Source organism: Lineus longissimus, chromosome 18, assembly GCF_910592395.1.
Source record: "Lineus longissimus chromosome 18, tnLinLong1.2, whole genome shotgun sequence".
NCBI lineage: Eukaryota > Metazoa > Nemertea > Pilidiophora > Heteronemertea > Lineidae > Lineus > Lineus longissimus.
This window is the reverse complement of record NC_088325.1, coordinates 3,569,354-3,583,340: the sequence shown is the minus strand read 5'-3', so window position 1 is coordinate 3,583,340 and position 13,987 is coordinate 3,569,354. Positions and strand designations below refer to the sequence as shown.

Below are 13,987 nucleotides of genomic sequence, written 5' to 3'. Positions count from 1 at the left end.
GTCCCACGAGACACGCACTAAAAGCCATCGTAATGGAAGACCAAGTGTACAAAGAGTAACAGTTCCAGGCATGCTGACCTGATACAAATGCACTGTGCATGTTGTAGAAGATGGGTAACCTGATCATAAATCAAAGACGCCAAGGTTGGCAATATCAATTCAGGCGGTCATTCAATTACTTTGTGTCGAGCAATGTCATCAGCCACCCGTTTATGAGTGCACGTCCGACGGGTTTCCCGCCCTGTTGGGTCGGCGATGATAGGAGTAGACATTCACTGGTGGGAAGTCGGCTGGGCCAACTGCGGTAAACCTATACAGTCGTTTACTGTCCGAGTCATATACCAGTTTTCCTTCTTCTTGACTGGTTGTCCAAGGCGGCTAAGAAGCCCAGTCTCCCCCGAAGTCATTAACGAGCCATATCGATCTGGTCGCTACTATCTTGATCCACGATATTGTTCGAAGCCAAATTCTCTGGGCTGTGGTTGATATCGGAAGTTAGATCTATAGTAACTGTGGGTTTGTCTCAACAGGTTGGACTGCCACTGTTAATGCTCCTGTAAAGAAGAAGAAGAAGAAATCTTTGTCACTAATGGGTCAGTTATTTAGATGATTATAATTTCATCCCGTCTTGGAGGAGGAATACTCTCTGGTTAACATGGTAATAAGAACATTCTCAGGATCAAATTGGATAACCGAGTCTCACAAATGCAGATTTATGGAGGAAGATTAGACATGAGAGGATAAAAGTCCAAGTGCTGATGAGCAAGTAGCTTGCGATGAACTCTTATCTTGCCGCCGGCAAAAGTTAGAGTCACTTGACCAATAACCTCAGAGTGTACATAAACACATAGTGGCAGGCAAAAAGGGCATCCCATTTTGGGTGGGGAACACTCCCTGGAGAATAACTTTCCAAGTGCAGTGCCAATCCAGATGGAAATTCTAGATCAGAGTGTGATCTAGTGGTTCATGCAGTCAGTCAGCCACCCATGGGCTGTTGTCAGGCAAGTTCTCTCGTCGCTATGACATCATTTTTTTGCTGTAACATTATATTTGGCGGCAATACTGTTATGATTGCCCGGGCGAAAAAATGTGAACTTATCTCATCCCCGACAACAATACGTTCTCTGAGTTGTCAAAAAATCGCAAACACATCAGACTTGTGTAAAAAAGGGGAGTGGATCAAAGAGAAAGAGAAAGCAGGGCGTCTTGAGACAGAGGGGCACCTGAATGTGGATAAGCAATCATGCCAAGTTCTTCTGCCCAGGAAAAGGGAAAGATGTGGTCATTCAGCTGGTCAGCAATGTTGATAGTAGTAACAACTTCGGAAAGTTTATTTGCGAAGATAAGAGTTAATAAATTTTTCTTTCTTCGTTAAAGCCCATGGCGTTCAAAAATCCAATCACGTTAATACGTAGAACTGAAGATAAATTTCAACAGTGCCATTGTGTAGACAGATGGGTGCAAAGTTTCAGCCAAAATGCATGCACGATGACTGTTATAACGTCATTTCAATTTGCCTCACCTAGCTGTAAACATGAACGCTGTACCCCTTTAAGAGCCTATTCAGTCGATCTTTTCAAACATGTCAAAGCGGGTGTGATATTGTTTTGATTACGACTCATTGTGGACTCCACAAGGTAGCTACTGAGCAGATTATGCAACAGTTAATGATTTTAAAAAGCGCCAAGAAACTGCAACAAAAATAATTTGAAAACTCACTTTCAAAGGCTGTCGACATTTTTTTTGGAGCACAGCCATTATGATGATTGCTGTGACAAGCCAAGGAGATAGTGCTGTTGTCGTGGCTGCAGAAGCAGCTTCAACCATTTTGCGCTGAGGTGGACCTGGGTTTACTGGAAAGTAAAATTCATGTAAGTCATTAACAATTCAAGACACCAATATCATTGAAGCTGATATGCATGCATAAAAAACCTACCGGCTATGTGTGAAAACACAATCATCCGTCCACCACATTCTGTACGACAGTCAGCCATGTTTTAAATACCCTCAGTTATGATACACCAGCAGTAGTCCCAAGTGTTCACTGCCTTGCACCCTACGTGGAGTATAGAAAATTAGTGTCACTTCACACATATGCAGCAAAATTACCCTTGCACCCCCTTGCGTTCATTTCTTGAATTGGAAATCTTCCTCATCAGACAGCCTTCTATATACTCATGGTATTTATACACCTAAAGGACGACATTGTATGATGCTTACCAACATTATTGACAGTTATTACCGTAGAAACCTTTGGCTCTCCAATAACGTTTTCTGCCGTACAGGAAATGTCATATTCTTTTCTCTCCTCATCCATGTCTGTGCTCACTACTAACACTGTGCTCATAGTCCGTTTCTGGCCCTCCTTGGCCCCTGAGCAGTCTGACTCGTTGACCATTGTCTTGCCATTGAAGGGTTGCTGGAAAATAAGAATGGTATGGCAATGGTAAAGTTACAGTGTCTATTTCATCTTAATCACTTACACAACTGTGGAGCCTCCCTATAGTGGACACCACTCTGTCAAGGATACCCTCTCTATTTAAAATACTGCACTGGTACCAAAAGGTAGTTTCCATTTAAATTTACAGTACTTTTTTTCCAGATAATCAGGGCAACTCTCTCAATTAGAGACAGCATTTCCCAGTGCCAGGGGTGTCCCTATAAAGAAGTATGATTTTATTATTTTATTATTGATCAAAAGGCTCATTTAAAAACTGCACAGTAGCTGTATTGCTCAAGGAATCACAGTCGCTGACTTCATCTTAAAAGGACAATATAGGCAGCAGCTAGGCAGGCTAGATAAAGTTAAACGAAGTCGCCAAAAGGGGTCTTTCATATCTCACAGTACGTCATAGTGATTAACGCTAGTTAAAGGAATAATATTAGTGCTGAATTTGACATGACCCAGGGCCCTTACTGTGTATATTAGTCCCCTGAAGATGGCCAATTTAGCCCCTCTCCTACCTATAGTCCCCCTAGCTGTCTCCTAGACAAGACCAAAGATCAATAAATCGTTTCAATCGGTGTTGACCTTCTAAAGTCAAGACATCGTCCTCTGATGCTCCACTTACATCATTTACAAACCATGAAATCTTGGGTGCCGGAAATGCACAGTTTGTTTTGCAGGTTAAGTGCTCATAGCCCTGGGGCTCTTCAGCTGTGCTCGGACTGACAATTTTTTTTAATGACACATCTGTAACCGGAACTGAAAACAGACGAGAGAAAATCTGCCTACAACGACAAAGTTGAAGCACCTTTGTTTACATGAACACTCCAGGCGAAATCATATTTGTGAATTTTTTTATCTGTTATTTTAGAGAGAATTTCAAAAAAAAACTCGAAATAAAAAAGTTACATAATGAAAAACCAATGCACATTTATTTCTGCCATAATCAATGTACAATTAGAAAATAAACTGAAAAAAATGCAGTCTATATCTTGTGCATTAGTTCACGAGATTTCGTAGTATGTATTCGTATTTATATGAGCCGCACTGTACAATGTACTGTAGCAGACTTGGCTACCACTACTTCAACAACTGAGGCTTAGCTACTACAATCATGGTACATTTTTGTACACCTTAGTATAAATCACGACTTTAGCACTTTCACTAGTTTCAGTGTCATGGGCGCCAAAAGAACCACTCTTGCACCCAAGTCATTTGCAATCAACTTTACTTCTCATTGGTGAGTTCTTAGATTAGAGTGCTATTATGCCCTATGTTGGTGTAGCTCCTGTTTAACTTACCCAAAACCTGTAAGTCCACAAGGTCCATATGTTTGGAATACAGACACCGATATGTCCCATTATCGCCCCATTGGACATCCATTATTGTCATATTGTAATACTCAACATCGTCGTTAGTGTCTGAACATGACATGACATATTTATCCTTTAGAGAAGAATAGCAATCGACTGTTCTTCTTTTGAAATTAGGCGGCGACTGCCAGAGTACCGGCAATACATTATCAGGGTCATATTTCAGTTCACAGCACAAACTGACGCTGTGTCCTTGTATCACTTTGACTGGTCCTGGCTGCACTGTGATATCAGTCCGGGAATAAATACCAGTCAGTGCTGAAAAGAATTAATGAAGATTTACTATCTAAATCCGGATTTAAGAATTAGACGCAAGTATGTTTTTAACTGTCAAGTCCACACTTAACAATTTGCTTTAGCAAGTCTACAGATATGAAGAAACGTTTTTAGAGTTTTGCTAATTTGGCAATTGGGGGAGTTTTTTAATATATTTCTGCCTGTTGGTTGAAGAAATGGGTCAAAATCAATGTCTCTCAATGCTATATGATAACGTAAAAAGATTGTAAGATGCTTACCATCATTATTGACAGATATTACCGTAGAAACCTTTGGCTCTCCAAGAACGTTTTCTGCCGTACATGAAATGTTATACTCTTTTCTCTCCTTATCCATGTCTGTACTAATTATGGTCACTCTGCTCTCAGTCCGTTTCTGGCCCTCCTTGGCCCCTGAGCAGTCCAACTCTCTCACCGTCGCGTTGCCATTAAAGTGTTGCTGGAAAATAAGTATGGCAATGGTAAAGCTACAGTGTCTATGTCATCTTAATCACTTACACAACTGTGGAGCCTCCCTTTAGTGGACACCACTCTGTCAAGGATACCCTCTCTATTATAAATACTGCACTGGTACCAAAAGGTTGTTTCCATTTAAATTTACAGCACTTTTTCTCCAGATAATCAGGGCACCTCTCTCAATTAGAGACAGCATTTCCCAGTAGGGTATCCCTATCAAGAAGTATCGGTGTAGACCTGCTAAGGTCAAGACATCGTCCTCTGATGCTCTACTTACGTCATTTACAAACCATGATATCTTGGGTGCTGGTGATGCACAGTTTGTGGTGCAGGTGAAGTTCTCATACAAGCGCTGTGGATCTGTAGCAGACTTGGGGACGCCTTTTTCTAGTGTCACATTTGTAACCGGAACTGGAAACAGACAAGAGAAAATCAGCTTACGAAGACGAAGTGGAAGCACTTTGGTTAACATGAACACTCCGGGCGAAATTAATTGCAAAATTTCACCTCAAAAGGTGCATTCAAATTCTTCATAAATCCGAGACATTTACAATCAACTTATTTTCTAATCCTTGAGTTCTTTACAATACATCAAGGCAGCTTTTGGAAGATTAGAGTGCCCTTCTGCCTTATGTTGGTGGAGCTCCTGTTTAACTTACCCAAAACCTGTAAATCCACAGTATCTTTATCGTTGATATACCGACAACAATACCTCCCATTATCGACCCATTCGACACCCCTTATTGTCATATTATAAAACCGAAAATGGTCGTTAGGGTTTGAACATGACATGGCATATTTCTCCTTCGAATTACCATAACAAAGACAATCGCTAGTTCTTGTTTTGAAAGTTGGGGGCGACTGCCAGTTAACTGGCACCTGTCGTTTAGGGACGTATTTCAGTTTACACCACAGACTGATATCTTGTCCTTGCTTCACTCGTACTGGTCCTGGCTGCACTGTGATGTCATTCACGGAATATGCACCGGGCAATGCTGAAAAGAAAATGAAAACTAATAATGTCTTTGAAGGAGTTTAAACAATTTTCTAAAAAAGTGAAACTACACGATTTGACTATCGCACCAGCCTCGCCCGGTAGATGGAAGGTATTTCGTATATAGTGTGGGTGAGGTTCAAGTTATAATTGCCACTCCCTACACATTTTTAGATTTGTAGAGACCCAGCGAAGCATATTAGAGCACTTTGGACGGATTTAATGTCTGTGTTTTGTGTTTTATGATGGCAGGATGAATGGATGATTGTTTTATTTGGCACTAGGTGCCACTACCAACAACAGGGTTCGTTCAGGCATAGGTCATCAGTGGTAAATTGACGTAATTTCGGATTTTTTCAGTAAAAAAAAATTAAGAAAATGTGTATGCGGCACCATTTTGAATGAGGGTGCTGATGATAAACCAGGATTTTTTTTATTTGGCCTAAGTCAGTGTAATAAAGAATATTAAATTGATGTTGCATTTTTATTTGAAGAAGACTGTCAGGCCCATTTTCTACAAACCACGGTGAGTTGAATTTTTGTGATAGTAATCTTAGTCCCTTTGGAGAAAAACAAAATCAGATTGAAAATGAAAGCTACCATAGGACCAAATCCAAACTAGAGGCTAAATTTATCTAATTCATATCAAGATACCATTATTTTGAGCTGTCAAATATGTCTGTGAAAATAAGAGAACATAAAGTGTCTGAAACACTTTAAAACCAGCTAAAACCACATTGAAATCCTAAGTCTCAAACGGAGAAGTCGGGCTTTTCCTGCCCAAATGGAAAATCAATATATTTTGGAGGTGTGGTGATTTCAGCCAATAGAACAAAAGTAGGACAAGGTTAAATCATTTGCATGATTTATGTTTATCAATGCAACTGGCACACTGTGGGACTTGGTTATGACTTTTGAACACCCACTTGCCCTGTTTTCCCGATAGAGGTGTCACTGTCTAAGCGTGAAAAACATGACAAGTCCAACAGTTGTTGTAGTATGCACCGAGCATTATCCGTGAGTTATATTTTTTTTAAATCTTAGATAAAAAAGATGAATTTTGTCATTAAGATTACAATACAATACATGCAAGATATGAATCAATTTTAAGAGCATTAATTGATACTAGCATTGTACCCGTGGCGCAGGCAGGTTCAAATGGGCTATTCCTTCAATAGATGAATTGCAATGAAAATCTAATGCAATATCAAAGGTTGCAATATCGAAGAGACAAATTAAACCAACCATTTTTCCACAGACTCGGACCTAGCTGTGGCGTGCTGTATGCGTGCACATGAAAGTATATCAATTGGTCTGATGAGGCAATGTGAATATGCCTCGTTCCTTAGTCAGCAATATGCGCCTTTTTATACGGAGAAGGAGAACCCAGATAGGCCTTCACATGTCGGCCTCCAAATGACTCGAACCAATTATTCACTATCACTACTATAACTTTAAAATGCGTGCTCCTCCTACATGTAGCATGATCTCGGGCAAGGCACTTAGTCGACAGGCAAGCTAGAAGTTCAGCACCGTGAGCAGCTCCTTGATAAGGCCATGCCAAGTTCAGAGTGCCTCTTCAGATACATCAAGTATCGAAAGCTGTGGTGAGCACATAAACAGACCATGGTAACCTTCATTTGAAAATCCCTTCATAATCAAGGGCTAGCACTGGCTAACACAGCACCCATAAACAATAGACCACCAATTTGACCCCAGCTCCTTACTGCGGGAAAACCCAAGTCCAGCAACCAAAAGTACCAAAAATATAGTTTTGTTTACATTTGAACTGCACACATGCGTTTGTTTACAATTTCCCTGCGAAATCTCGAATCTCTGGTTTGGCAGTTATTCTCGAAGATCAGGTGACCTGCAATCGTGGATTGAAAATAACATTAACCTTGGTTCAGCAGGTCAACAGGTACAGGCTGTTCCAATCATCCCCCTACAGCCAGCTGTTCAACCGGTAATGTTAGTCACCCCACAGGGAGTGCAGGTAATTGATTAAGCCCCTGCATAACTAAACAGCAATGACTTGGCTTCTGTGAGTGGTAAGGAAAGTTGACAGTGTCCGATTAAAAATCCCTCATTACTGCTCCGCTGAAGTAAATTTCCGAAAATAAACATAACGTTGCATCAGGATAACATATCACCTGCAAACGTGCAAAATTTCGAGACGAAACACTACCCCCAAATGGCACTTTATCGAGCCGCCTTAGAGTATTATGATATAGATTTGTCCTCCCAAGTAGGGCAATAGCCTGATCTACATCACAACTTTTGGTGAACCCGCCGCCTGGCTCTAACAAGCCAGTTGCTAGCCTGATTAGGTAATCTAGTTGTCAAACACATAAATGGGTATATCTTCAAAATGGATGGAGCAAATTGCATAGGGTTTTCTGTATTGCATAAATTGTAGGTACACTCTTGAAATCGTCTTACAACAGGAAATGGCAAAATACCTGGAATATTGACCTTTAAAACTGGGGGGGGGGGGGGGGTTGAGCAGCCCTGTGATTTTACCTACCTACTCCAAGGATGGCTGTCCCAAACAGAAAAAATTGCCACTTCATCATCCACACAACACGTCTCCTTAGGTTCTTTAGAGAGGCAGAGGGACCTTTTCACCAGATTATTTTTCACAAGTGAGGAGTGCTTCTCCTAATTGTGATCCTTTTCTATTCAGAAAATTGATCTAATACCAGATCTACATGTAGAGCTTGAACTAGACCTGAAACTAGACCAGGTGATTCCCCTAGTTTCTCTTGACTTTACACCGGCATATTGATTATTTACGTCATTTTCTCTGGAGTGCACCCGTGTTTGGACTTGGCGTCACCCTGGTAGTGCAACACCAGCATCATTACCAGTATGGTGGATAACCCAGAACGACTCTATGACATCTTGATGCTGCTTGCTGCCTCCTTGCAACGTTTTGCTCTTTGAAAACCTATTTTTGGCTATATCTTACGAATGCTGCTAGCTAGAATCATGAAATTTTTACTGTAGATGCATCTCATAAGAGTGCTTGAAATGTAACCTGGGTTATTGATTTGATCTACTTTTCAAGGTCACAGAGGTCAAAGTTCGCTATCGGCATCGCCATTAATTATAGCGGCATGTTTCATCACCACTGGTGATAGTGATTTGAAATCTTGAAATATGTACCCCTGGGTCAAATGACCTCAGAGCCTTAACGTCCATCGTCCGTCGTCATCATATGCAGAACTATCGCGTGATAATCTGCCTGACATTTTTTATAACAAGTTCTTCTTCAGGTTCTCCCTTCCATGTCGACAGATGAGCACAATGGCCCTAGCCATTTCATTATTCTCAGGTGCATGTAGTTCTTGAACCAAAACTGAATCAAAACCTTACTCATAATCAGAATGCAGAAGTTATACTGAAACTAGAAGTAAAACCAATTCCTAACTCTACAGATTAAGTTTGGTCAAAATTTAAGCATCGGTTTCATTTTAATCAAAACTTATGGAAGTAAATATAGACACAGCACGTCTTTTATTTTGGGTATGGTAGATATTGAGGAAATCACCAGGGCAAAGAGGTATTTTGCACTTCGACTTGATACAAAAAGTTTAAAAAGTCATCTTGGGGACCCCCTTCAAACCCCTTGTTACTTTCATGAATACTACATACATCTCAGTCTATCTATTCATTATGATTTACCTGAGGAGGCCCATCGGAATCCACAGAATCACTTGGGGGAGGATCGTTTTCTGAGACTGAATTCGCCAAAAATTATGCCACTTTTTCAGCTGGAAACGCATGAAGCGTGGCCTCCCTGCCCGCCCTTTTTGCTATCTTACTCACCCTAGGTGCCTTGCAACCTGGAGTCATGGCCTTTAAAACTAGGAGGGGGTGGGGGGTGAGCAGCCCTGTGATTGTACCTACCATAAACTCCAAGGATGGCTGTCCAAAACAGAAAAATGTGCCACTTCATCATCCACACAGAACGTCACCTTTTGTTCTTCAGAGAGGCAGAGGGACCTTGTCACCAGATTAATTTTCACAAGAGATGAGAGCTTCTCGTAATTGTGATCCTTTTCTTATACTATTCAGAAAATTGATCTACTACCAGATCTACATGTAGAACTTAAACTAGACCTGAAACCAGGTGATTGATTATTTACGTTTGAGAATTAAGTAGTTCTTGAACTGAAACTGAATCAAACTTACTCTTAGTCATTATGTAGAAGTTATTCTGAAACTAGATGTGAAACAAACCAAAGTCAAGGGAACATTTTAAAAAAAAACAATCCCAACTCTACAGATTAAGTTTGGTCAAAATTTAAGCATCGGTTTCATTTTAATCAAAACTTATCGAAGTAAATATAGATGCAGCACGTCTTTTATTTTGGGTATGGGAAATATTGAGGAAATCACCAGGGCAAAGAGGTATTTTGCACTTCAACTTGATACAAAAATTTAAAAATTCATTTTGGGAACCCCTTCAAACTCCTTGTTACTTTCATGAATACTACACACATCTCAGTCTATCTATTCATTATGATTTACCTGAGGAGGCCCATCTGAATCCACAGAATCACTTGGGGAAGGATCTTTTTCTGAGACTGAATTCGCCAAAAATTATGCCACTTTTTCAGCTGGAAACGCATGAAGCGTGGCCTCCCTGCCCGCCCTTTTTGCTATCATACTCACCCTAGGTGCCTTGCAACCTAAATCTGTCGTCTGCTTCACTAAGGCCAGAAGAGAGCTTGCATTCATTGAGCTTGGGTATCATCATCTAACAGTGTATACCAACACCAACCCTATTCGTCGATCAACGGATTTGGCAAACAATGGATGCAATTTCTTGTCCATCGATTGACGGGTATGGCACTGAAAGAGTTAAAAAGTACTTGAATGAGTATTTAGGACGATATCAGGTAGGACTCTGGTACTACATGTAGTAGATTACTGGCAGGTAGAGGATCAATTATTTATTATCTATTTCCTGGTGACTTTTGTCTGAATTAAACACTGACTAGTCCCCTGACCTACAATGATTATCATTATGTGACAAAATTTCTCATCTGCGGGATCATCACAGGCGCCTGCAACAAGGACCAGTCTTTGATGCAACCTGCAATAAATATCAATTGAAAGGATTACCGTTTTTTACCCTGACAGGGAGTATTTTATCGCGCATTGCGGTGATAGTTGCCGCTGGTTGCTGCTACTAAAATATCTCGTCACACACACAAATGACCCAGGCAAGAGTGATAGTCTGCTTTTCATGGGTTCAACAATTTTCCAGTCGTTGTTTCCTGAATCTGATATGAGAAATTCGTTTTCATATCACGAAAATGAATTTTTTGGTGCAAGATTAATCACCCCGCTGAAAGTTTTCAGGTCAGCTGACACATCATTGTGCAAAATTATCTCAAATGAATTGGACTAATTTTGATCAAACATGTCAAAGGGGCAATGAATCTTTTTTTCAAGTCTTTGATATTTTGGACTTTTGGTTAATGAGTCCCTTTGATGACTGACTGATGATTTAAGTGGAAGTGATCTATATCCCTTGCCATGCAGGACTCCTATTCAACGAGAGGGCAGACTGATTGGCAGGAAATGCTGCAGCCTTTGGCAATCTGCATGGACATGACTGCAGCAGACATTGTAGACACGATCGTCAGAAACGGGCTGGAAAAGGAGGAAGAGAGCGAAATTTCATGGAAAGACTACAAGAGAGGGGCATCAGTAGGGGTGATGGCGGACGTGTTTTTCTGTGAGGCGAGAAGCAGTGGATGGCAATCCAGCTACAGATGCTTAGAACCCTTGATCTTACGCTGTACGATTTATACACAAACTTTTACGCCACTTTGAATCCCGAAAAGAGCTTCAAATTTCAATAAAGTACGGCTTTTCAAGCGGTAGCTTTCAAAAAAAATATGTTCATTGATACCCTTAGTTCAGTTCTTTGACACTTCAAGATCCCTAAAAGTCCTAATAAAGTCATCACGTCGTTGGCCTACCGGCTCCACAACAAGCGTCGGCGACAGCCCGACTTCGCCGTAAGAAAACGGCCCGACTCTCCTGACCATGTCGTTTCTGGCGGGAAAAAATCTATAATTCATGCAGCCATTGCAAACCCACGTGGTTCACTACATCACACTTTCATTCATCCTATTAACATACTACAAGCACCATATTTGGAATTACCTTCACAACCCTTTTCTGATTGGTCGACGATCTTTTGCCAATCTCATGTGGTCAGAATTGTTATGATAATGAGCCTGAGGTTTCGTCATCGTGACTGGTTGTGTAGTAGTATACCACCGGTATATACATTGGAGAAAATACCAGGGCATTCAGAGAGCTCTTACTTTCATACTTGCACACTCTTACTTTCATACTTGCAAACTCTTACTTTCATACTTGCACATGCACGCTGCTTGAAATGCTGGAGGAAAGGTGGCCAGTGTACTTGCCGGAGCCGTTGCTCAGCAGAACATGAACAAGATGATCTAACATTATCTGAAGCAGAGGCCAGTTCAAAATTTGGTCAAAATCGAGCGGAATTTTGATTGGAATTACGAATTACTGCATACCAAATACCAAGAATTATGCGCGTTTCATATATTTTCACAATTACCGAAATATATGGTTGCCAAATTGTGATGATTGAAATCACTGTTACAGCATTGTCGAAACACTAAAATAAAAGTATCTGTACACAAAAGTTAATGGCTGAAGTAAGATTTTGGGGTCTACGATACTGTTTTCAGTCACGCATGGCAGACCCCAATCTCCAAGCCTCTTCATTGGTAACAGTTGCTAGGTGATACTTGCTCCATGGACTGACCCTGCCCCAGATTGTTTAGCTATTATGATGCAACAATAAGCACAATCAGTGGGAGGAAAGCTTCACCTCTGCTGGTGGCCCGCATGATATGAGTTGGATGTGATTTCCTTCTTTATCACTTCACCAGAAATATTTTTGGTCACCAGTATTATTTCAGTCAGTCAGTGGTCAGTCACCATAGCTTACATGGCTAAGCCTGAAGGTATAACAACCCCCACCCCCTCTCTTCAAGTCCCACCCTGTACGCATTGATAGCAAGGCCATTTCACTGAGAGTATTAGTAGTCACAAGTATGATAATGTCTTGAATCCCGCTATCTAGGCGTGAAGTATCACTGCTATAAAACCTGACAAGTAGATTGTAATGTATGCTACATTGATCGGTTTTCATCTCTGACCAAGGGCCCTTACTCTGTATACTAGTCACCTGAAGATGGCCAAATTAGCCCCTCTGCTCCTGCAGGGCATGTATAATTATTATTGCTGGTCTATTTCAGGCAAAAATTTGTTTTCAGAAAATCACGATGTTGGCTACTGAAAATGAAGACTATTCAGTAATGTGTTCCCTCTGTTTCTCTCTTTACAGAAGGTGGCGTTGACCCCGCCCTGCTTGGAGCAAAACTTGAAGACCGTTTCTACAACAACCAGTCTTTCAAGGTAGGTGACACTTTCTCAAAGACCATGGGCCAATTCCAAGAAGGGGGTGAGTTTTTGAATTCGTGACAACATTTCGGGGGTGGGGGCAGAGTAGAAATAATATTATCGTGATAAGTAAGGTGTACACTTAACCTGAAATAAGAATTCCTGCAAGTAATAGTTGCTCCTAAAACCATATATATCAACATTAGTAATCGGAATATCCTGTCAACTGTGCTGAATTGAAACAATGGTTTTGTTGGTGATTCTTATCCTAGGTGGCAGCACTGAATGGAGCAAGTGTTGGCCACCTATGAGCCATTTAGTGAACTAAAATAACTGGTGCTTGCATGGGATATTGTTGTCTGAATAATTTCTGCCGAACTCTTTAAGTTTCATCGACAGCGGCATTATTTGTCAATTTTTTCTCCTGGACATATTAGGCATTTCTTCATCTTGACAGAGATTTAGGTCAGTGTGACCTACCTTTCAGGTGTAAATAGGTCAAGTTCATATAGATTTATGTGGGTCATATTTCAAGAATCATTCCGTTTGTGATCTTCAAATATATGTCATTGATCAATCGAAACAAGCTTAACAGCAGTTGAAAAATTTTCACTTTGACCTAATTTTCAAGGTCACAGAAGTCAAACCCAGTGCAACCGTAAGGGTAACCATATTTCTTTCATTGGCAACAGGCAAGTACATGACCTAATTCCCAGTCATAGAAGTCAGATTGGTTGAAACCATCTTGTTTAGAGTTTCAATCCTTCATTACAGGCTCCAGATGTTGACCCCTCCGACCCCCAACAACAGGAGGCTGCAACCGCCATCCAAACAAAATTCCGGCAATACGAGGCCAAGAAGCAGGTCAAGCAAATGCAGGAAGAGAAAGCGGCTGTGACCATCCAAGCCGGAGTCCGTGGTTACCAGGACAGAAAGAAGGTCTCCGAAATGAGGTAAGTTGTGTTTAAGTGTA

At 40.9% G+C, this 13,987-nt stretch overlaps 2 protein-coding genes across 12 annotated transcripts in view; one reads left to right on the top strand and one right to left on the bottom strand.

Moving 5' to 3' along the window:
- Positions 1 to 8,215, bottom strand: part of LOC135502401 (uncharacterized) — a 98,994-nt gene extending 90,779 nt beyond the window's left edge. Inside the window, exons 1-6 of the mRNA XM_064795207.1 lie at positions 8,072 to 8,215; positions 5,210 to 5,545; positions 4,828 to 4,961; positions 4,335 to 4,533; positions 3,748 to 4,077; positions 3,072 to 3,205 (exon numbers count right to left, since the gene is read on the bottom strand). Coding sequence (XP_064651277.1) covers positions 3,072 to 3,205; positions 3,748 to 4,077; positions 4,335 to 4,533; positions 4,828 to 4,961; positions 5,210 to 5,545; positions 8,072 to 8,120 — 1,182 coding nt within the window. The 5' untranslated portion in view covers positions 8,121 to 8,215. The remainder of the gene's footprint in view (positions 1 to 3,071; positions 3,206 to 3,747; positions 4,078 to 4,334; positions 4,534 to 4,827; positions 4,962 to 5,209; positions 5,546 to 8,071) is intronic.
- Positions 1 to 13,987, top strand: part of LOC135502527 (caldesmon-like) — a 272,930-nt gene that overhangs the window by 172,844 nt on the left and 86,099 nt on the right. For all 11 annotated transcript variants that reach the window (XM_064795443.1, XM_064795455.1, XM_064795453.1 and 8 more), the window contains 2 exons: positions 12,959 to 13,029; positions 13,789 to 13,967. In XM_064795443.1, the coding sequence (XP_064651513.1) occupies positions 12,959 to 13,029; positions 13,789 to 13,967 (250 nt within the window). The remainder of the gene's footprint in view (positions 1 to 12,958; positions 13,030 to 13,788; positions 13,968 to 13,987) is intronic.